Source organism: Tamandua tetradactyla, chromosome 1 (assembly GCF_023851605.1).
Source record: "Tamandua tetradactyla isolate mTamTet1 chromosome 1, mTamTet1.pri, whole genome shotgun sequence".
Taxonomy (NCBI): domain Eukaryota; kingdom Metazoa; phylum Chordata; class Mammalia; order Pilosa; family Myrmecophagidae; genus Tamandua; species Tamandua tetradactyla.
Window position 1 is genome coordinate 70383266 of NC_135327.1, and position 23197 is coordinate 70406462.

The 23197-nt window shown below is 35.9% G+C and overlaps 1 protein-coding gene across 1 annotated transcript in view; it reads left to right on the forward strand.

The window, feature by feature from the left end:
* Positions 1–23197, forward strand: part of ABCA13 (ATP binding cassette subfamily A member 13) — a 442652-nt gene that overhangs the window by 62166 nt on the left and 357289 nt on the right. Inside the window, 21 exon segments of the mRNA XM_077118896.1 lie at positions 131–258; positions 1028–1128; positions 1380–1556; positions 3232–3437; positions 4230–4369; positions 5403–5517; positions 8281–13059; positions 13094–13095; positions 14517–14624; positions 14627–14662; positions 14665–14694; positions 14898–15082; positions 19391–19712; positions 19715–19784; positions 19786–19847; positions 19850–19934; positions 20400–20632; positions 20635–20880; positions 20883–20930; positions 20933–21115; positions 21118–21319. Coding sequence (XP_076975011.1) covers positions 131–258; positions 1028–1128; positions 1380–1556; positions 3232–3437; positions 4230–4369; positions 5403–5517; positions 8281–13059; positions 13094–13095; positions 14517–14624; positions 14627–14662; positions 14665–14694; positions 14898–15082; positions 19391–19712; positions 19715–19784; positions 19786–19847; positions 19850–19934; positions 20400–20632; positions 20635–20880; positions 20883–20930; positions 20933–21115; positions 21118–21319 — 7458 coding nt within the window.

The following is a 23197-nucleotide window of genomic DNA, read 5'->3' on the forward strand; positions in this document are numbered from 1 at the left end:
TTAAATATGTAAGATGGAATGGAACTTTTGATCTGTAAACACATATTCCTGAAGAATAGAATTTTCATTTCCTTAACTGGCATCTTGCACTACTTTCCATTTTATTTTATTCATTTATTTTTGCACTCAGATTATTGCACCTGCCGAAATTGCAGCACATGCTGCAAAATCTGCCCCAGTGGCCAACTGTGCAGAGATTGCTTCAGCTTGATGGAGCTTTCCAGAATACACTAGTTCAGCATTTACATTTCATCCAAGGTAAACTCACTCTGTTATTATTTGTCACTGACTCACTAAGAGCAAACATGAGATTCACTGGGAAGTGGACCTGTAACTGATTGACAACTTTGTAGCTTTGGGAGATGAGCTATGCTGATCATGGATGTAGATTTATGCTTTGTTGTGATGCTACCTTGGATATTTCAAATACAGCATGTCAAGGATGAATAAATGATGCCACCACAGTGAAGAATGAATTCTCATCTACTGGATAATCCTTTGTGTGGCCTGTAACAGCCTCTAGGCTCAGTGTTTTATTTTCACATTCTAAAGGACCAGAAAGCATGACTTTGAATCCTGGGTATTCTTTGTCCTTCCCCTCTGCTCCTTGGCATCGGGCAGAGTTTGCAGAATGTTCTTCTTTGAATTTCCATAGACTATGATGGATGTTATCTCTTCTGCCCTCTTCCAAGGGGGCCATTAGCAAATTTGCACTTTTGACCCTGTGGGCTGGGATCTTCTTACCTTCTCAGAGTGGTGAGAGAATAAATGAGGGAGGAATGTTGGTTCTGAAGTAAAACTTGCCAATAACTAAGACTCCACACTCAGGAGTCTTCAGAAGGTATAGAATGATATTAGAATGACTTTTCTCAGTTTTCTCCTTTAAGGAAGATAAATATGATAACAGATCAAGTGCACTAAAATGTATGTTTTCAGAATTTAGTTTATTCTTTCCTGCCCATAAGAGAAGTCAAGCATGGAATAGCCTATCTTAGTTGAATAAAAAATCTGTTTATCAATGTTATAGAAGTCCTCTCTCACCTGGAGACATCAGCCAACGATTCTAAACTGCATGGACCTGGCCAATTGCAAGTGGAAATGGACATGTTCTTTTGGGAGTTGAAGCAGGTATAGCACAGCAACGGGTTATTAATAAACAGTTCTTGTAAAATATTCAGGAAACTCATGCAATATTCAGTTCCTCTTGTGAGTTATGCTACCAAAATAAAGAGAACAATAGGCAAGTTTTGGAAGAATATATATTTTTTATTTCCAAGTGCTTACCGTTGCTTATTTCTACTTGTATTTCTCTAGCCCTTGGAGAGCATATCTAAGTCTCTCTAAATGTTACCCCCTTTCTGCTCTCATTAATCTTTTAGATGCTGGTGAAGAATGTTTCAAATGTGTGCCTTAATGGACGCTTTTCTGAGAAGGAGGCCCTTCTGCTTCCTCAGAATGCCAGCGTCTGGGAGAGGCTGGTGGGACTGGTGTGCCATCAGAACTCCTCCAATGCAGCTGATACTTTCAACAAGCTAATTGGTTCAGTAGAGGATGCTGTGAGTATTCCACCAACTGATCTCTTCCAAGAGCACCGATAGGCTCTTTTTTTTCTGCAGTGGCAGGCACCAGGAAGCAAACCCAGGTCTCTGGCATGGCAGGTGAGAACTCTGCCACTGAGTCACCATTGCCTGCCCCGATAGGCTCATTTTTGAGGTTGAACTCAGAGCAGATGCTAATACTTAACCTTGAGTTTTGACAAGGCAGATGTTGACATCAGTCTGTCCACTTAAAGACCATGGGCAGACCAATCCCTATCTGCCTCTCATTCTCATCCCCCCCTTTTTTTTTGACTTCTGTGGGAGGTTGTGCACTACCATCCTACCAACATCTATTTGGGCGTCAAACTGATTTCCCCAAGAGCTCTCAAAGCCTTTGAAACATACCTGGGTTGGAGAGGCCACTTCTGCTTCCCTGGGTTTCCTGGTTCTCTGTCCTGCTCCATTTCTAGAGGCATCTGCTATGAGGAAAGGAGGAATATCTTTGACTGTTCAGTCAACTTGAAGCAAAGCTGGGGCTTTTGGTGGTCATAGACATTAAAAGGCATGTTCCTTTAAAAGATTGCTGGGGACACTGACTCTCCTATTTTATTGTTACCATATATTCTATTTAACATTCCCCCTTTTAGTCACATTCTGATGAATATGTCAGTTCTGTTAATTACATTCACAATATTGTGCTACCATTATGAAAACGTTTCCATCATTTCAAATAGGAACCCTCTGTATTTTAATCCTATCTCCTGGTAACCTATATTCTAGATTCTGACTCTGTGAGTTTGCTTATTCTAATTATTTCAAATCAGTGAGACCATGTGAAGTTTGTCCTTTTGTGTCTGGCTTCCCATCCCTAATTTCTTTATATATAAGGGCTAACCTACAGTTTCCCACATAGAGCAGGGACACAATAGTATTGGCTGCTGGTGATGAGTACATTTGCAGGTTATAGAAAAGTGAGATAGCCATTCTGATGCTGTGCTTAATGAGCCATCTAAAGCTCAGTAGCTTAAAACAAAAAGCATTTTATTAGGTCTCATGATTTTGTGGGTTGACTGGACTTAGGCTGTCCTTCTGTTGGTCTTAGCTTGTAACTCTCTTAGTTGCAATCAGATGGCAGTTGGTACTGTGACATTGGGATTATCCTATCTCTTCTCCTCATCTAGTGTCAGGGTCTGTCTTTGCCTCTCATCCCTCCATATGTTCTCTCCAGCAGAGTAGCCATTCTTCTTAATTGGCAGTCTAGACATCCCAAAATCAAGCAAGAGGGAGGAGAAGTTAGCTGCCAGTCCTCAGAAAGGCTAGGGCTGGGACTGTCCATTTCATTTCTGCTGCTTTCTATTGGTCAACACGAGTCACAGCCTAACCTAGACTAATTGTGGGTGGGGATTACAAGAGTATGAATATCAGGAGGTTTGATTCATGGCCATTTTAGAGGCTTGCTAATAGATGGCCATGACATTTGTATCCCATTCTACTTTCATTGTTGGATGATCTTATATTTTCAAATCTAGTAATCTGAACATGAGTAAAGATTCAAGTCTAAAACTGTGGCTTAAATAATCACCATCCCACAGAGCATGGTCTTCTATGGAGAGTTCACACATGTTAAATTAATCTCAAATACCCACGTGTCAATTGCTGTACTTATTACAAGCCATGCTCTTTTCCTCTTAAGGATCATATTTTACAAGAAGTCATTAGTGGGCACATGGAAATGCCATTTTCGATACTTGAAGAATATTTGGGCTGGAAGGAACTTGAGGTGCAGTTTTCAAACATGAGCCTTTCCTGTACTCGGGTTTTCCAACTGCTGGGAGCTGGCACCTTCCCTGAGAAAGGTGAATCTCCTGGTGGCTGTAAGGATCAGCTTATTTCCACAGTGTAAGTACATGTTTGATGGAAAATTTCTGAAGAATTGGAAATCAAAATAATTTCAATTGTTTTCTTCCACTGAAATGACAGATCAATATGGTATATTCTATTTATAATGAATAGAGTGGAAAGATGTTTAACTTTTCATTTAAAAATGATTAACCTATTTGGTACTGTTGGAAAGCATCTATGAAATATTAGACAGGTCTTTAAGGTTTAATCATTGGTTTACTCTTTCACAGGAGATCTAGGATTCTTGTTTTATTCAAGGTAAGGATGTGATTGAGCATCTTCTTCATTACATTGCCAAGAATTCTTGCATTAACTTCTAATGAGGAGACCTCTTGGAAACTGTGCTTCTCCAGAAAAATTTGGCTTGTTTTTATTTAATGGTGCTATGAATTGTATGTGTGATCTATTCACATTTTCTTTGGCTGCTAGGAATTTCATAGCTAGATTTGTGGTCCTCTTACATTAGTATTTTTTAAATTTTAGTTTTATCTTAACCTCAAAGCTCATTTCATTTTATATTTTTCCACTTCATTTTCTCCTTATTTGCTGTGACTTATATTGTGTGTATTGCAATTGTGAAAAAGCTTTCCCTTATTTTTCAAAACAAGGTGGGGATATTCATAAACAAATATATCCTAGAAGAACTATTAAAAAATTCTAAATTCCCACACAAACAGACTGCCATAAAGTTGCATATATTTGTTTTTTGATAAATTTGTTTAGATCTAGGTGCCATCTGGAAAACCATTATTAAATTTTCATTTTCTGTGGATTCTTGTTTGACTACAGAATATCTCACACACTTGACAAGGCACAATTTTTTCTGGAACAAACAGATCATTGGAAAGCCTTCATAGGACTTATCAGGAAGACTTGTGAAGTGGTTCAATATGTGAATATGCAAGAAAGTTTCCAGAAGGGTCTGTTCAGTAAGTTGGTCATCTTAGCTATAGGAATGTGGGTGTTTTACCCCTGTTAATGAGGTAAAATGGCTTCCTGAGAGACTATCCTATTTAATAAAGGGGGGGGGGGGGAGGCTAAAAATGGGGAGGGTCTCCAAGTACAATTTGCCATTGTGATTTCTGCTTTCAATTTCCTCCCATCCATTATGACAAGACTTACCAGAAGTCCTGGTTTAACTGGGCCAGGTTGTCGCAGTATGATTTTTAATGATGATACCTTTTACTCTCAAAACTGTCCTGTTTTTGATAATTATATGTTAACCCTAATCATGACCTGAGCCATAAAAGTTGAGGTTTATTGCGTGTGGGAACTCACTTCACTTAGCATTAGGTCCACCCCAAACAGGGGACAGGGCCATATATGGTGGAAACAGATTTTGTATTTGGCTCTAAATCATCCCTGACCACTGTTATTTCTAAACTTTTTGGGTGGTTCTTTCCTCGGTCATAGGTAATTTCCTTACATGCATGTGTTGATCACTTCTTAGCTGAACACTTGAGAGGTGACTTCTTTGGATTTCCTTGGTTTTCTCTGTGCCCTCCTTTCTAGTTCTCTGTTCTGTGATTTCTAGCTGCTTTTCTGGACTGTAAGCTTAATCTCCTCAAGTTGGGATATCTGCTGGGCCCCACCTCAGTTCTTCCTTCCTATGCCATGGCCTGGACACTCTCTTAAGGCAATAAGATGGGATTTATTGTGGGTCTCACCTTGTTTGTTTTCTCTTGGGGATTATTGCCCTTCATTGCTTGATGTCCAATGTCCTAGAAACTATTGTTTGATATTTTATGTCCATGTTTTTTAGTTCTTTCAAGTGAGAGGTGACTCTGGTCCCTGTTACTTGCTTTTGGACAAAAGCAGAAGTGAAATTAAAAGGATTTCTAATGCTTCCTTTCTTACATTTTCAACTGTATATTTTCTGAATTATTAGACATTTTTCACGTTACTAGGATGGCCTCTTATGCCCTACTTGAAATCAATATATGAAATGCCTTCCTTATTTAGCTTCCTCTGAGGAATCACCTTGTTATGAAAAAAATATGGATTGGAAAGTCATCAGTTATAATTATTTTGTATTCCTGAATAACTTACTCAAGTCTCCAATGACCTCCATATCTAGGTAAGTTTCCAAAATTCAGCTTCCAGGTCTTGATTTAATTATCATCTGAAGATAAATAAAATCTAATCTTAGGAGATATATGCTTTAGCATCTAAGATCCTGATCTAGATATTAACAGCATTTTATACTTGCTGCCTTATTTGTATAGTCAAATGTATGACTCCAAGGCCCATGCTTTCCTGGTTTTTAAAAGGAAATACAGATTATAGTAAGAAGATTTTCCTTCAAGAGTAATATGATCTTAAGAGATATTCCAAAAATAAAGTCCTTCTTGAAAAATAGTCTTATTATGTTGCTTAGAGTTTAGACATGTGATCTATGATTTGGATTCTGGGAGTTTTAAAAGAGAAGGGATCTGTCACCCCAAGTCTGCCAGTAAATTTACTGCCTTGTTATTTTAGCATATATATTGAAGTGGAGAATTTTTGGTTTGAAAATGGACATTGCATATACTTTAAAGCACACATAATTACTTAAAGAGTGTGTTGGAACACGATGGGGCAGAGGCTTTTGATTAGAAGAGTAGCTTTGACATTTGGAAATAAATCAGACTTAACTGTGGCTTCTCCTACAAATACAAATGCCTGGACATACTAAGTCACTCTGTATATAGGTCCCAGGATTCTGTATATTTATTAGCTTCTGTAATAAATATATTCTGATGTGCACCAAGGTTTGAGAAGCCTTCTTCAACATCTTTCTAGAGCTGGGATTCTTTCGGGGAAACGTTTTAAGCCCAACTTTTGGAGGGCAAAGAAAGAAGATGGTGGAAAGGACCTTAGGAGAAGCTGTGCCAGGCTCAGGTTAAATTCCTAATCCACACTTTTTCTACCCTCTCCAGTGTTTGATTACTTTGGAAAGACTAGCAATAGAACTAGATTAAATGTGCTCCTGGGGCATGTTTAATTTTATATTTGTGGACGCATGGTAGGTGGTGCAGGGTCTTTTATGATTCCTAAATGATTACTTGTTGGTTTAATGAATAAAAAGGAAGTAATTAAATAAATAAGAAGGGGCATTAAGCACAATTAAAGTCAAGACAGCTAAAAAAAATAAAAATGATGAAAGCTGAACTTGAAATGAGAAAACCTGGGTCATGTCCTTTTTTGTCACATAATAGCAGTGGGAAGCTACCAATTAAAAAAATATATATATATTTTGAAAAGTTCCTTTTCCATGAAATGGAAATAATGATGTGTATCTTTAAAAGGCTGTTGTAGGAATGACTGTAGTTGTGAAAGTGCTTTAAAGGTTGTAAAATGATCTAAAAATTCGAGGTAATATTACTACTAGTAGTATCAGTTCTCCTGATACTACTGTTACTCAGTCCCCCATGCAAAGATACTACTGTTCCTGATACTGTTACTCAGTCCCCCATACAAAAGGAAATTTTGTATTTTCCTCTATCAATAAATAGATATTTGCATATTGGTTATACATTTATTTCTGTACATGGTTGGATATAGACAACACTGCAAATCAAGGAAAGTTGATAGTAAATTCTTAATAACAGAACATTCTTTCTCTTTCCTAGTGGGAAATTTTCTCTGGAAATGTTCTCAATGTTTCATGCTTCAAAGTTGCCCTTATTTGTTGTGCAATTAGGAATAAACTAATTAAGTTCATGTTTTTTCTGTGCTCTCAGCTTAGTAGTGAGTAAAACAACATTCCTGCATTTGATCTATCACATGTCAGCAGGTATGTTACACAACAGGGATACAGAGCCGAAGAGGTCTAAAAAGTAATTCACACTTTAAGACACTAATAGGCAAAACAGGTCAAAATTTCTTATTCACAATTCAGAAATCTTAAAGTCTCTAAAAATTAAAGTTATTTTTCTGTTTTTCTTTAAAAGTTGACATTGATGCTCATTTGGCAGAAACTTAACCCTGAGCTGATATGAAGCTGTTTTGAATCTGTTGGCCCCACTTAGACCATTCAAGTGTTTCACTGCCAAAATGTTAGTGTGTTGATGATAGCGGCAGCTCCAGTCCTTTCTGGGGGTGTTAATTTATCTGATCCATGTACCACATCACCTTTCTAAAGTCTGAACATTCCAAAACTGGAAATGCATAGGTCCCTAAGGATTTCAAAAGTGGACTTGTAAATCTGAATTTCTGGAAGTTGGTTCTCCAAGTGTGGACTTCTACTAGAAGTGTGGACTTGTCATAACTTCTGATTCAGCCTCTGAGAACTCTTTGTAGAAGTAAATACTTGTAGAGAACATACCTCAATCTAAAATAATGATTTTCAAAGAGTGAGGTTTATCACTTTGCTGAAAGAGCCCTGGAGTTACCTCTGGGACAGGGAATCCCAACAGTATTCCTTAAATCACAAAGGCTCATTTTCTGACGCATCCCACCACTTGAATTACCTAGCCCAAGATATTTTAGGATATAGTATGAATTTGAATCTTAAGATTCTTCTGGAATGAATAGAAAACTTATTTTTAGTAATCATTCATAGGAACTCATGAGGTGAAATAATTAAAAATACATTGATTTTGGTTGCAGGAAACAAATTTAAGCTAAATCTGCAACTACATATGTTGATGTTTAAAATACTTTCAAATGCTCACATTTACTTAATTTCTCTAGGGAAATATATTATCTAGTAAAGATTTACTTTCTGTTTTGCTGTAAATACACCTTGATATTCATATTATCTTGAAAAGATATCACCAAATATTTTTTATAATTTGAATTTATCTTGAATTTATTTCTATTTCTTCCTGATACTAAAATAATTCTATTAATATTGTAGGGTCATAAATTCTACAAAGGATCTTCTAATGATGGAAAATAAGTTGCATACCCCAGAGGATGAACAAATGAACTCTTTTTTATCATTTGTGGAAGTTTTGGAAAAATTATTACTGCTTAATCCTTTAGACTCATCCAGTTTTCCCAAATTCCATAACTTCTCATCTCTCACTGAGACTTTTCAGAATATAAGTACTTTTTGGATAAATCACTTTAAAACTTTAGAGAGACACCCATCTGCTATCGGCATTCAGAAACTTTTGGAATTTGGCAAAGAGGTGATAAAACGAATGAGAACTCTTGAAAGTCTCTGGATAAGGAAGGAATTAAGAAATATCTGGAGATTCATTGAATTAGTACTTTCTGAAACTAATCCCAAGCTTCTGGAATTGTGGATGTATGGAATTTCAAAAGGAGAAAGAACTAAATTGGAAATTTTGTCTACACTCTTAAATTTGTCTGTTCTAGAAAATGAGAGGGTTATTAGTAAAAGCTTTAATTTTTCCCACTTCCGTTCAGACTGGACTAAATCGCCAGCTGTGAACATGGATTTTGTACATTTAAGTGAAGCTGTAGTAAACAGTTTCTATGAATTTGGAATTCTGAGGCAGGAACAAGTCTCAGAAGCTCTAGACATAGTCTTTGCTCTAAGAAATGTGTCTAATCTTTTCTTAGCCCTTTCTGAACCTCACAAGCAAGAAGTTGCTAAAATTTTGACTCACATATACCTAAATGTCTTCAAGGGCAAGGATTCTGCTTCATTTCTGAAGACTTATTTTTCATTTTACCAATTTATTTATAAATTCTTCATGAACATGCAGAGTAGAGAGCCTTTGCTAACTTTTCTTACAAAAATCTCAAAACACATTTTGGATATCATAAAGCAATTTAATTTCCAAAACATCACTAAAGCATTTGCATTTTTATCTGAGACAATAGAATTTCTTGGTGGAATTTCTGAGATATCTTATTGTCAGCAATTACTTTCAATATTTAACTTTTTGGAACTTCAAGCCCAATCCCTGATGTCTAATGGGGGTACAGAATTGAAAGTGATCCATTTTGCTTTGACAGGCCTCAAACAGCTACTGATAGCAGATGAATATTTTCGTATTTCTCTTTTTCAATTTATGAGCCAAGTCTTCAATGGTTCAGAAGAATCTCTGTTGGGTAATGAATGCTTCACTTTGGATAATAGAAGCATTTCTTCTGTGCAATATTTAACAGATGGCGGATCTTCATTTATTCTTCCATGGGCTCAAATTCTTTCAAACCTCTCAGGAAATGTCAGTATGTTCAATGAAGTGACGGCCGTTCACTGTACTATTTCATGGCTTCAAAAGCGGACAGAACTCTGGGGAAGCATATCTCAAATACTGAAGTTGGACATGAATATTTTTACTTCTCTTAATCTTGGTCTCAGTCAGCTTCTGGATGAATTGGAAAATGATGTGAAAATTTCTAAACACTGCCAGGGAATATTTCCCACCTATCACCCTGCTAAACTTCTCTTGAGTTTGTTTAAAAATGTAACTCCATCCGATGGTGTCCATGATTGGAAGGATTTCCAGGATCTCAGTGATCTTTGGGTAGCACTAGGCAATGCATTAATTACAGTAAAATTGCTTAACCAGGACCAAGTAAAGAAATCCCTTCTTGTACTAGAAAGTGCCCTGCATCAGCTAAAGACATTTCCATTAAGCACAAATACCAGTAGAGAATTTTTATATTCTCTGCTTGAAATTTTCATGGAATTATGTAATACCTCAGAATATATCAATGGAAATGTATATTCAATAAATCCCTTTCTCTCAAATAATGTAATAAATTATGGAACAGAATTTGAAAGTGTCATCACTGAGCTAAGAGGAACAATCTTATTCCTTAGAAATGTGTCACATGATCAAGATTTATTGTCCTGTGCTGATGTTTTCCAGAATGCTACAAAGTTTGTTTTAGAAGGCAACTTCTTACATGAAAATGCTTCACAGAGAATGTTACATGTTCTGACCGTGTTGATATCAACGTTTTCTTCTGAGAACATAACCAGCAGACTGAAAGGATGTGTTACATGGGTAGACATCCTTAACCATCTGTATGTTATTCATAACTCCAGTTTTTCACAAGGCCATCTTCAGGGAATTTTGGGGAGTTTCAGAGATATAGAAAACAAAATCAACTCCACATTGAAACTTGTTACTTGGATGTTAAATATGAAAGAGCCTCTTTGTTCATTAAATAAGTCAAATATAAATTGTGTGGATATTTATTTGAAAAACATAACTGACTTTCTAAATGTGATACTTACTGAAGTCTTTGAAAAAGAAAAGGTACCAAAATTTGAGATTCTATTAACTCTTTCAAATGATTCCACAGACCAAGTAAGGATGACCATCAGCAATTTAACAAGAGACCTTGATTTTGCATCAAAATCCAACTGGAAATATTTTACTGAATTGATTCTAAGACCCCCAGAAATGTCAGAACATCTTCCTAACCAATTTCAAAATATTTGGCTGCACTTCATAGCTCTGGGGAAGGAACTTCAGAAACTTGCAAAAGATATTTCCCCTAACATCCTGGAACATAATTCCTCTCATGAGATGGAAAAGTTTTTAAGTGTAATTGCCACCAGTCCAAAGGAAAAAGATGTAGATAGTGTACGCAATTCAATTTATCATTTAGCTAGTTACCTCACCCTCAACTTATCGCAGGATCTCCAAAATTCAACAAAAGTATTTCCCCATGAGATCAGGAAAGCTGTGGGTCTTGGGATTCAACTGGTCAGGGATGTGTTTAACTCCTTAATGCCCACAGTTTTTCACAATATTCCACCAAATACAGGTGATATTCAAATTTTAAAGAAGGTAACTTCTCTCATGCACACGCTCAAGAAGACAGACATAGATCTATTAGTAGATCAAGTGGAACAAATTAGTGGAAGCCTAATGGATTTTTTAAAGAATATCAGTGGATTAGAAGATGGCAATTTGGGGATAAACTTACTCATCAGCTTGGTGGAAAAATTTGCAGAGAGCTCTCGTTCTTGGAATGTGAATCATTTGCTGAGGCTCTCACGCCTGTTTCCTAAGGATGATGTTAACACAGTGGTAGATATGTACTATGTCCTCCCTCATGTTGTGAGGCTCCTCCAGAGAGTACTTGACAAAAATGTCACAGAAGCCCTCAAGGATGTCTACAACTTCACACTCCTTCATGGCATACACATTTCAAATGTCACCAGGGAAGACTTTGCTTTTGCCATAAAATCTCTTTTGGACACAATTGAGATCTTATCAGATAAGCCAGGTTTTGTTTCAGAGGCTTTAACTTGCCTCCCTGAGGTTTGGTGCTGGAAGCACACAACTACTGGATTTCAGCAGAATCCAAAATTGGAAGCCTGTAATGTCCACAAGTTCATTCATTCTCCCTTGTATCACAAAGTAGCTGGTATACTTGACCATCTTCACCTGTCTCCCCCAGGTGAAGATTCACAATGTTTAAATGCAAGCTCACGTGTGGAAATGACTGAAAAAGTGGTCTGTGTACTTCATGAGATAGTGCAGTGGAATTCTGTTCTCCTAAAGATGTGTGAAGTCTTTCAGCTTAAAACTTCACTTTTGAAGACTGTGCAAGAATTTTGGCATAAGGTGTTACCATATGTCTTTTCTTCTAGAAATCTAAGTAATGACAGCATCTCCAAACTTTGTACTGCTGGTCCCATAAAAGAAGTTGTGTTGCAAATCATGGAAAACTTAAAAAGTGTCAACACTACAAAAGTTGCTTCACGTGAAAATATTTTTGGAAAACTAGCTAGTTTAATGAAGATCCTTAACGTGGATGAAGGCACAGAGGCATCTGTTCCAAGTAATACTTCCTTAAATTTGGAAAAGCTAGTAAAGTTGATTTCCAGGGGTCTGAACTCAGAAAATAGTCCTCCTTTTCTAATTTCTCCATTAATGCCATTGTTGAATGCAAATCTTATGGGATATAGTTTGGAAGCTTTATCAAGTTCTATTAAAAAAATGGAAGATACTTACAACACTAAAGAACCATGGCTTGAGTTTGAGCAAACCATCAAAAACCTGAGGCATGGCTTTCACATCGGGTACCTTTTCTCTGCAATTAACCAAGAAATTCAAGCTATAAATTCGGTGGCTCTTCATAATGCAACTTTGCAATTTGTCCAGTTTTTGGAAAACCTGAATTCATCATCATTGAAGACCTTAGACATTTTGGATGATTTTCTAATTGTCACAAGAAACTGGTTTCATGAATATGCAAACAAAAATTACTCCAGAATAATACAAACATTACTTTTCCTTATGACCAATGAGAGTTCGACTTATGGTGTAGCTTTGTTAGCTAAAGATATTACCACCTTTTTGGACTACCTCAAAAATGTTTCTAGAGAAGGTGATTTTGATATTTCCCTCCTTGCTCATCTGGTAAACCAAGAACAGCTAACTAATTTCTCATTTGTTCAATTGCTTTTTGAAAGCATCCTGATCAATGCAATCAATAACTTTGCTGGGAGTTCTCAAGAAGCAGCCCCAGATTCAAGTAATGCTGAGCTTCAAATAATGGATTTTATTAGTCTTGCCTTGAACCATACACAGCTGGAAAATGATAGGGAAATCATTTCCCCTCCAACAAGCATAGTGGGTTTTGTGGAACAAGTTTTGAAAGCATTCTTCTCCTTTTCACTAGAAGAAAATTCTGAGAACAAGATATCTCTTCTTCTAAAAGACTTCCACAAAGATATCATTGCAGAGATGAGGTGAGTCTGCTTTGGCTTTGCATTGTTCATCTAGTTGTCATGCATTTCAATCCACTGTATTTTGCTGAGTATATAATTTTCAGTGACAGTACTTGTACTTAACACCTGCACAATCTTTGAAGTGAATTTCATCTTAATGAACATTTTATTAAAATTTCAAGGTAAAGTCATTGTGATGACTGTTATCTAACTAGTGAACATATAAATCAGTGTCATTAATTACATATTAGTGTCATTAATTACACATTAGGCTTAAGAGAAAAATTTTATTTCGTATGGAACTAAAAAATTAATTTTTATATATGTACATAGGTAATGGTCATACTTTGAATTAATGTAATAACTGTCTAATCACAAATGAGGGGTTTAAATATTTTTTCCCAATAAATCTGGAATAACTTTTGTATTTAGAGTCATTATAATTGATATTTATATTATCATTTTTCATGTATCTTTTTTCATTGCTTTTGAAGTTTTTCAGTGAAGATATTAGAGGGAAATTTTGATTTATCCCCTAGTATCTGTAGCATTCAGGGCTCTTACAGAGAAGCAGAACAAGAACAAGGAATTAATTCAAGGAATTGGCTTGTACAATTTGGGGGCTGGCTAAGCAAGGCCAAAGTCAATAGGACAGGAGGTAAGGAAGGGCAGATTGCTTCCCCATGGGCATGAATTGAAGCTTATTATCTTTAGGGAGGAAGATTCAGAGGCAAGGGAGGCTAATTGCAACCCAGTAGTGAATTAGAATCTCTGAGCTCAGGGAAGTGCTATGCCCTCTTAAGGTCTTCAATTGGAAGACCTTGGAGTCAAGTCAGGCCTACGCAGGATAATATCCTTTCTCATTAACTTAAAGTCAACTGGTTAGGAACTTTAATCATATTTGCAAAATCCCTTCACATCGCACCTAGATTAGGGTTTGATTCAACAAGTGGGAGAAGATGCATATATATTAAAACATGGCCAGACTCCCTTCCATCCTCCGGCTCTCAGGAGAGAATCTCCCTTGTAGCCCACCCTAATCAGAAATATACTAGAAAGAGAATTCTGGGAGCTGTAGCTCAGTCTAGCCAAGTTGAAACAACACTAAGCCATCACAATGTCTGAGACATTTGCCAGTACTTTTAAAATTCAGGAAGATATGAATATGCTTATCACTTTTTTTGAGATTTACATCCTACATTTATAACTATTTTATAGTCATCCTGCTTTTTCCCTAAAAGTAAAAATGCATGACTTTTAAAGTTTATTTTAGGGGGATTGTAATTAAATTACCCATGAAATTCTTCTAGTATTTTCGTTATTTGGCAATAAAATATTAATTTTTATCTGGAACATATTTTAGCATTCTTTCATAATGCTAGTATAAAACAACACTGCAAAAATCCTTATATATTTTAATCTTTCCATTGTTAATGTATTGAACCTGAAATTTAATATATATAAATATATATTTACAGTTTTGTCTCAAGACATAAAAATTATAGAAATTCTGAAACTGAATCAATTTCCTGCCTCTATGAAGGAAGACAATTTTATGAACATTTTTTCAAGTTTAAGAGAGACCATAGATATCTATTCAAAAGCTCATTTATGTCAGGTAGTGGGGGTTTTATTTTGATATTCATCAAGGATTGATCATGAGAGACTTATTTATTTATTTATTTATTTTAGTGTTTCACCCCCATGGAGTTCATTAATTATATTTAAAGGATAGTTATAACTTTTACAGCACTCCCATGTTGAGTACAGACAAAGAATTTATCAGATGTGATTTATTTGGTTTACTTGTCGTTAAGGTGGTAGGTGAGGACTCTCTACTTTGGTTAAATTAATGTCATGAGTCATGACGGTTTTATTTAACACTCTTCTAAGGGAAAACTTGATGAAAAATATGACTGAAAATAAGTTGGAATTTCATCACTGATAGTTACTCTTCCCTATGAATAGTTCTCAAAGCCTCCTCAGACTCAGTCGAAGTCTCAGGTTAGCTCTTTGCCTTGGGAGAAAAACTTCCATAGAAATAGCAAGTCTTAAGATATATTCACACAACACACAACCATCCAAAGTATACAGTCACTGGCTCACAGCACCATCACATAGTTGTGTATACATTGCCATGAACAATGTTTGTACATTTTCATTATTTCAGAACAGAAATAGGAGTGAAAAATAAAACCCAAATCCTCCAATACCCTTTATCTACCTCCCTCCCATTGTTGACTCGTGGAATTGGTATGTAAATTTGTTACTATTGATGAAAGAGTATTAAAATATTATGGTTGGGAAGTACGATGGTAGCTCAGTGGCAGAATTCTCTCCTGCCATGCCTAAGACCTGGGTTCGATTCCCGGTGCCTGCCCATGCAAAAAAAAAAAAAAATAATAATAATAATAAATAAGTAAAATAAAATATAGTGTTCACTATAGTCCATAATTTGCTTTTCCAAAACCATATATCCCTCTACTATTATTATTTTACATTGGTAATAGTTCATGCAAGAGCTTATTTACATGACTTTAAACAATCACTTTCAATGAAATTTACATACAATATGTCATAATCATTTATAATCCCAATAAAAAGCTACCATCACCTCTATCCATTCACAAACATTTAAGTTCAATGTCATTGACTGTTCTGTACATATCCGTCTTCTCTAGCTTCTATCTATCTATGGGTACCCTATAGTCTACATTTTAAGGCTCTGAGTTTACATGTTATAGTTAGTTCATATTAGTGAAATCATATAATATCTTTTCTTTTGTGTCTGACTTACTTCATTTAGCATTATGTCCTCAAGTTTCATCCACATTGTCACATACTTCAGGATCTCATTCCTTTTTAATGCTGCGTAATAGTCTGTCATATGTATATACTGCATTTTGTTTATTCACTCATCTGTTGATGGACACTTGGATTGCTCCATCTTTTGGCAATTGTGAATGATGCTACTATGCACATGGTGTGTCAATATCTGTGTCACTGCTTTCAGATCTTCTGGGTATATACCAAGTAGCAGAATTGGCAGGTCATAGGGCAACTGATTATTTAGTTTTTTGAAGAACCACCACGCTATTTTCCACAGTGACTGTACCATTTTACATTCCCACCATCAGTGGATAAATGTCCCTATTTCCTCCCATCCTCTCTAACATTTGTAATTTCCTGTTTGTTTAATAGTGGCCATTCTTGTAGTTGTGAAATGATATCTCATTGTGGTTTTGATTTGCATTTCCCTAATAGCTAATGAAGATGAACATATTTTCATGTGCTTTTTAGCCATTTTATTTCTTCTTCAGAAAAATGTCTATTCATATATTTTGTCCATTTTATAATTGGTATATGTTTGTCCTTTTATTGTTGTGTTTTAAGTTTCTTTATATATTCTGGATGTCAAGCTCTTATTAGATATATTGTTTCAAATATTCTCTCCCATTGAGTTGGCTGTCTCTCCATTTTTTTGACAAAGCCCTCTGAAACACAGAAGTGTTCAATCCTGAGGAGTTCCCATTTATCTATTTTTTTTTTTATCATTGTTTGTGCTTTAGGTGTAAGGTCTAAGAAGATTTCTGTTATCACTAGGTCTTGAAGATGTTCCCCTACATTTTCTTGTAGGAATTTTATAGTACTGGCTCTTATATTTAGGTCTCTTATCCACTTTGAGTTAATTTTTAAATAGGATATGCTTTTTCATTCCTTTGGATATGGATATCTAGTTCTCCCAGCCCCTCTTATTGAAGAGATGATTCTGTCCCAGTTCAGTGGATTTGGGAGCCTTGTCAAAAATCAATTGACCATAGATCTGAGGATCTATTTCTGAACTCTCAATTCAATTCCATTGATCAGTATGTCTATCTTTGTGCCAATACCATGTTGTTTTGACAACTGTGACTTTATAATAGGCTTTAAATTCAGGAAGTGGAAGAACTCCCACTTCATTCTTTTTTAGGATGCTTTTGGCTATTTGAGGCCATTTTCCCCTCCACATAAAGTTGATAACTAACTTTCCCAAGTCTGCTGAGTAGGTTGTTGAAATTTTTATTGGTATTGTTTTGAATCTGTAGATCAATTTGGGTAGAATTGACATTTTAACAACATTTAGCCTTCTTGTCCATGAACATGGAATGTCTTTCTACCTGTTTAGATCTTTGATTTCTTTTAGCAATGTTTGTAGTTTTCTGTGTACAGGTTCAGTGCATCCTTGGTTAAGTTTATTCCTAGATACTTAGTTCTTTTAGTTGCTATTGTCAATGGAATTTTTTTCTTAATCACCTTCTAAGTGAAGTCATTACTAGTGTATAGGGATACTACTGATTTTTCCATGTCAATCTTGTATCCTGCCACTTTGCTGAATTCACTTATTAGGTCTAGGATCTTTGCTGTAGATATCTGGTGATGTTCCAAATATAAGATCATGTCATCGGCAAATAATGAGAGTTTCCATTTCGGATGCCTTTTATTTGCATAATTGCTCTAGCTAGAACTTCTAGCACAAAGTTGAATAGTAGTAGTGATGGTGGGCATCCTTGTCTCACTTCTGATCTTAGAGGGAAGGCTTTCAGTCTCTCACCATTGAATATGATGTTGGCTGTGGGTTTTTCAGATATGCTCTTAATCATATTGAGGAAGTTTCCTTTGATTCTAGCCTTTTGGAGTGTTTTTATCAAGAAAGGGTGCTGAATTTTGTCGCATGTCATTTTGGTATCAATCAAAATGATAATGTGATTTTTCCTTCTGTTTGTTAATGTGCTGTATTACATTGATTGATTTTCTTGTGTTGAACCACCCTTGCATGCCTGGAACAAACCCTGTTCGGTCATGATGTATAATTTTTTAATGTGCCATTTGATTCAATTTGCAAGTATTTTGTTGAGAATATTTGTATCTCTATTCATTAGCGAGATTGGCCTGTAGTTTTCCTTGCTTGTAGTGTCTTTATCAGGTCTTGGTATTAGAGTGATATTAGCTTCATAGAATGAGTTAGGTAGAGCTCCATTTTCTTCAAATTTTTGGGACAGTGTGAGCAGGAATGGTGTTAGTTGTTCTTGAAATATTTGGTAAAATTCCCCTGTGAAGCAATCTGGCTTTGGGCTTTTCTTTATCGGGTGGTTTTGGATGACTTGTCAAATTTCTTTAATTTTTATTGGTTTGTTGAGGTCTTCTATATCTTCTTGAGTCAGTATAGGCTGTTTGGGCATTTTTAGTGAATTTTTCATTTCTTCTAAGTTGTCTAGTTTGTTGGTGTACAGTTATTCATAGAATCCTCATGATTTTTATTTTTTACTCTGTTTCTCATTTTTGGTTTTGTTTATTTCTTCTCTTTTTTTTTTGACTGTCAGTCTAGCTAAGGGTTTGACAATCTTGTTGATCTTCTAAAAGAAAACAACTTTTGGTTTTATTGATTCTCTCTGTTATTTTTTGTTCTCTAATTCATTTATTTCTGTTTTAATCTTTGTTATTCCTTTTCTTCTACTTGATTTAGGGTTAGTTTGCTGCTCTTTTTGTTAGTTTCTTTGGTTGTTCAGTTTGGTCTCTGGTTTTGGCTATTTCTTCCTTTTTAATGTAGGCATTTAAAGTTATAAATTTCCCTCAGTACCACTTTTGCTGCATCCCATAGATTTTTATATATTATATTCTCATTTTCTTCATCTCCAGATATTTATTTCTCTTGCAATTTCTTCTTTGACACACTGATTGTTTAAGAGTGTGTTTTTTAGCTTTCATAAATTTGTGAAATTTCCAATACTTAGCTGGTTATTGATTTCCAGTTTCATTCCATTTTGATCAGACATAGTACTTTGAATAATTTCAGTTTTTAAAAAATTATTAAGACCTGTTTTGTGCCCCAACATATGATCTATCCAAGAGAATGTTCTATGAGTACTTAAGAAGAATGTGTATCCTGGTGTTTTGGGATGCAACAATCTATATAATGTCTGTTAGGTCTAATTTATTTATCATATTGTTTACATTTTCTATTTCCTTATTTATCCTCTGTCTGGTCATTCTGTGTATAGAAGAGAGTGTTGTGTTGAAGTCTCTCAATATCATGTAGACAAGTCTATTGCTTCCTTCAGTTTTGCCAGTATTTGCCTCATGTAATTTGAAGCTCCTTGATTGGGTGCATAAACATTTATGATTATTTCTTATTGGCAAATTGCCCCTTTTATTAATGAATAGTAACCTTCCTTATCTCTTATGACATCTTTATATTTGAAGTGTATTTTGTCTGATATTAGTAATGCTACCCCAGCTTTCTTTTGGTTACTACTTGCGTAGAATATATTTTTTCATCCTTAACTTTCAAGCTATTTCTATCTTTCATTCTAAGATGAATCTCTTGGATACTTTTTCAAATTCTTCTTCCAGAAATTTTTGTGGCTTGTATCCCACACTCCAAGAAGCTGTATTTACTAATTTAACCAATTTGCTTTGCTTTATAAATTCTTTCCCTTTAAGAAATAGAGCAGTGTTAGAAATTAGTAAGAGATTACTTGGTGTCATCTCAAAAGCTGGCACAGAAAGTTATGTGTCAGAATCCATTTTAGAAATGTCTGGTCTTCTAATCAAGCTGGTGCATGACAGTGCTGAGCTGTTAAATCTTTTCATGTTAGTGGACTCCATGGGGACATTTCTTAGGCTAACTAAGAAAGTTTGGAGAGGCTGGTCAATATTTTTGAAACTCATTCCGTCTCCAATACCAATGACACTTTGAAATTCTTTGAATGCTCTTTCTGTTTTGCAACAAACTATTCAAAGTGTTGTGAACAGAATAAGTACTTTAAAAAAGTAGATCATTTAATATATGAGAAGACAAAAGGCTTGTTGAAGCCATTTCTTTATTTGGTGTTTGGGGGGGTCTTTTAGTTGCCAAAGTTGCCAGAATGCAATACACCAGAGATGGATTGGTTTTTAGTAAAAGAGGATTTATTTAGTTAAAAACTTATAGTTCTTCAGAGAAGAACTATTATCATCTGAGGTTCTCTCTTACATGGGAAGGCACAGGGTGATGTCTGCTGGCCTTCTCTCCTGACTTCTGGGTTCCAACAGCTTTCCCCAGGGTAATTCCTTTCTGCATCTCCAAATATCTGAGCTGAGCTGTGAGTGCTGAGATGAGGTATGCTTAGACGCTTGGGCTGTGCTGTGTTGAACTCTCTTCTGACCTTTCTCTTTTAAGCCTCCAGCTAATTAAGTTAAACTTACTCATTGCTGAAGGCAATTAGCTGACTGCAGATGTAATTAGCTATAGATGAATTTCACATGCTGATGATTCAGGTCCACAGCAGCAGAACTAGGCACCATCACCTGGTCAAGTTGACACCTGAACCTACCTATCACAGGAGGATTAGGGTCAAACCTAATATTTCACAGAACTTTGATATTTTCAATGTGTCATATGGTATATGCTAATATGTGAACCAGTCCAAGGGCTTTTCTGATATTTTGGAAGAATTTGCTAAAGTTTTAATTTCTGTGAATATTGATTTGGAAGATCTGGAGCATCTCATGGTTACATTTAGTAATGGGACTCAAATATTTTCTATGGAGTCTGTCAGGTTATGGGGACAAATTCTGACTCCTTAATTCTGATAAATGACATGACCAAATAAATGGAAATTTTATTCCCTAACCCAATTTGCTCTCAAGTTACCCTTAAGATACAAAATGGCACAGAATTCATTAAGCAATCCTTTTTTTTTTTTTTTGTATGAAATGTTTTCATGAAACAGCACAGAATTAGACTTACTTGAAAAAAAGTGATTGATGTCACCTTAGCAACCCTTTGGAATAATTTAAAGAAAGATGATTGGAATATTTTAAATCTGTTCTGACATTTTCTCAGCATCCAAATAACCTTTTAGAAACCATAGAGTTGCAGAGAACTTGAGTGGAATTAAAAGTGACTATGGGAGTGATTTGAGTAAAGTTCTATGTTTTGACACCTCTTTGATTCAGAACATAACTCACTAACAACTTTAAAAGGCAATCCAGATTGTATTAAGTAAAATAGTTCTCAGGAGGAAATGGCTTCTAAACAGCTGTCAGTGGGAAAACTCCATAAAACTTTGTTTCTGCCAGTTTTAGAGATACTTATTAAAACAACCAATGGGGGGAATGTCATGTCCGAGGAAGAAAGGATCAAGATCATGGCGACTGATTTTCCTTACATCTTCAGAACATTATCCTGTTTCAGAAAATATATGAGGGGTGTATTTGTTTTGACTGAACATTGGCTAAAAGTTCCAGTGACAGATCAAAGGTAACAAAATACTGAACTCACTTTGTTCCCCACCCCCACTTCAATAATTGTTAAATAGAACCCTTCAGAGGTTACATTAAAGCAGGATAGGTAGTCCCACTTGACTTCATCTTTCTTTACACTCTGAAGTCTGCTTCAACATAGATCGATCAAAGTGAGTCTCATCTTTCCAATATTTAATCATTATTTGGCATTCAAATAGACCTTGATTTTATTTTTTAAAGTAAAAACCTGTTGTGTTCATTTGTCTCAAGACTAGGCATATCAATGATTTTTTCTAGTCACATTCCCTGATAACCAAGGGACCTACTGTTTGATATGCAGGCAAGAATATGAGGCCATTCACTTCACACAGAAAATTGTGTTTTCAGCTGTAGGTAATAACTGTTAAGGTCCAGGCAGCTATTAGCTTCTGCCCGCTTTAGATTTATCCCCACTGTACATGGTTGGTTCCAACTGCAAGCTCTGCCTTCCCATCCCTAAATGTCAGGCAAGGGGAAACCTGTTCTTAAAAGCCCCAGTCTTGTTAAACAACATGCTGTGGAAATAGTCTTCTGCTCTACATTGGAAATTTTGTTCCTCTGGGCATGCAGAGTCCCAGAGAGCTGCAGCTGCCCCAAACTATCCTTTTTGAGTGTGGCAGTACCATTTAAATGGTCCGCAGTTCCTGCCTGTCCCTGCCTTTCTTTCAGTTCCACATGGGGATTGGAGGTGCTATCTGAGCTCTGATTCATTTGCCAGAGAACCTGCCTTATTTTCGGTTTGTTTTGTTGTTACAGGTATGCATCTTGCATCCAATAATTTTTTAGGTCTTAGAAAGATTTTCTTGGTTAGTGAAAGGAATGCCCATTGGCACAGGGAACTAAAACGGTCTCAAATTTTGAATGCTGGCTGTTAGAGCTTCCCTGTCTCATCTTTTCATTGCCATTGACCACAAACTGTACTGCATTTGACTTTAGCACTCTGCAATGAATTTTCTTTTGTGCTGAAAGTGCTCTTGACAACTCAGGTTCTCCACCAGTCCTGGTTTTCAGCCAAATTTCTTCAGTTCTGCCTAGAGGGAATTGCACTTGCCCCAAGACTAGAAGGTGATCCATTGTGACTTGACCTGGGCATGGTCATCACCCACAGTCACTAAATTCACAAGATTTAGTTTCCAATTTCATTCTACTTTAGTGATTACTTGCTTCCACTCTTTCTCCATGTTTTCAGTATCCTATTTTCATTGACCTTTTGAATGAGGGAGGTATAAAAATGTCCAAAACACAAAATTCTATTGGCCGTGGGTATGAGGTCAGACTAGCATCTCTTTGGAGTGAGTATGGACTCTTACAATTCACTTACTTTCTGAATATAGGCAAGTCATTTAGATTTTCTGAGTCTCTGTTTATTTATCTGCAAAACAGAGACAATAATAGTAACTTTTGAGGCTGTTGTGAAGTTTCCACAAAAATATAAACTTTAAGCATGCATTTAATATGCCTACTGACATGCATTTAATGATTGAAAAGTATTAGTGATAATAATGAAACAATAACCACAGACATCTAGGCAAAAGCATTTGTTTAAAGTTAAAAAGAACAATAGCAAAAATAAAATACCCAAAAGTAGAAAGTTCCCTAAATATTCTGAAAGTTTATTACCAGAAGGTTATTGGAATTGAGGCTCTCTGATGGCAGAGTTCAGTTATCTGAGGAAGTTTGAACACAGTCTATTTTTCCTGCCTCCTTTTGCAGCCCTTGCAGTTGTACAGGAATGAGAATGTCAGCTGCTTCAGATCTTAATCCACTGAGCTTGTGCTTCTACCTCTGGGTAGACCTTAATCCACTGATTTTGGGCTCCTACCCTCCTTGTTGGGTTCCATTCATATCCTTTCTG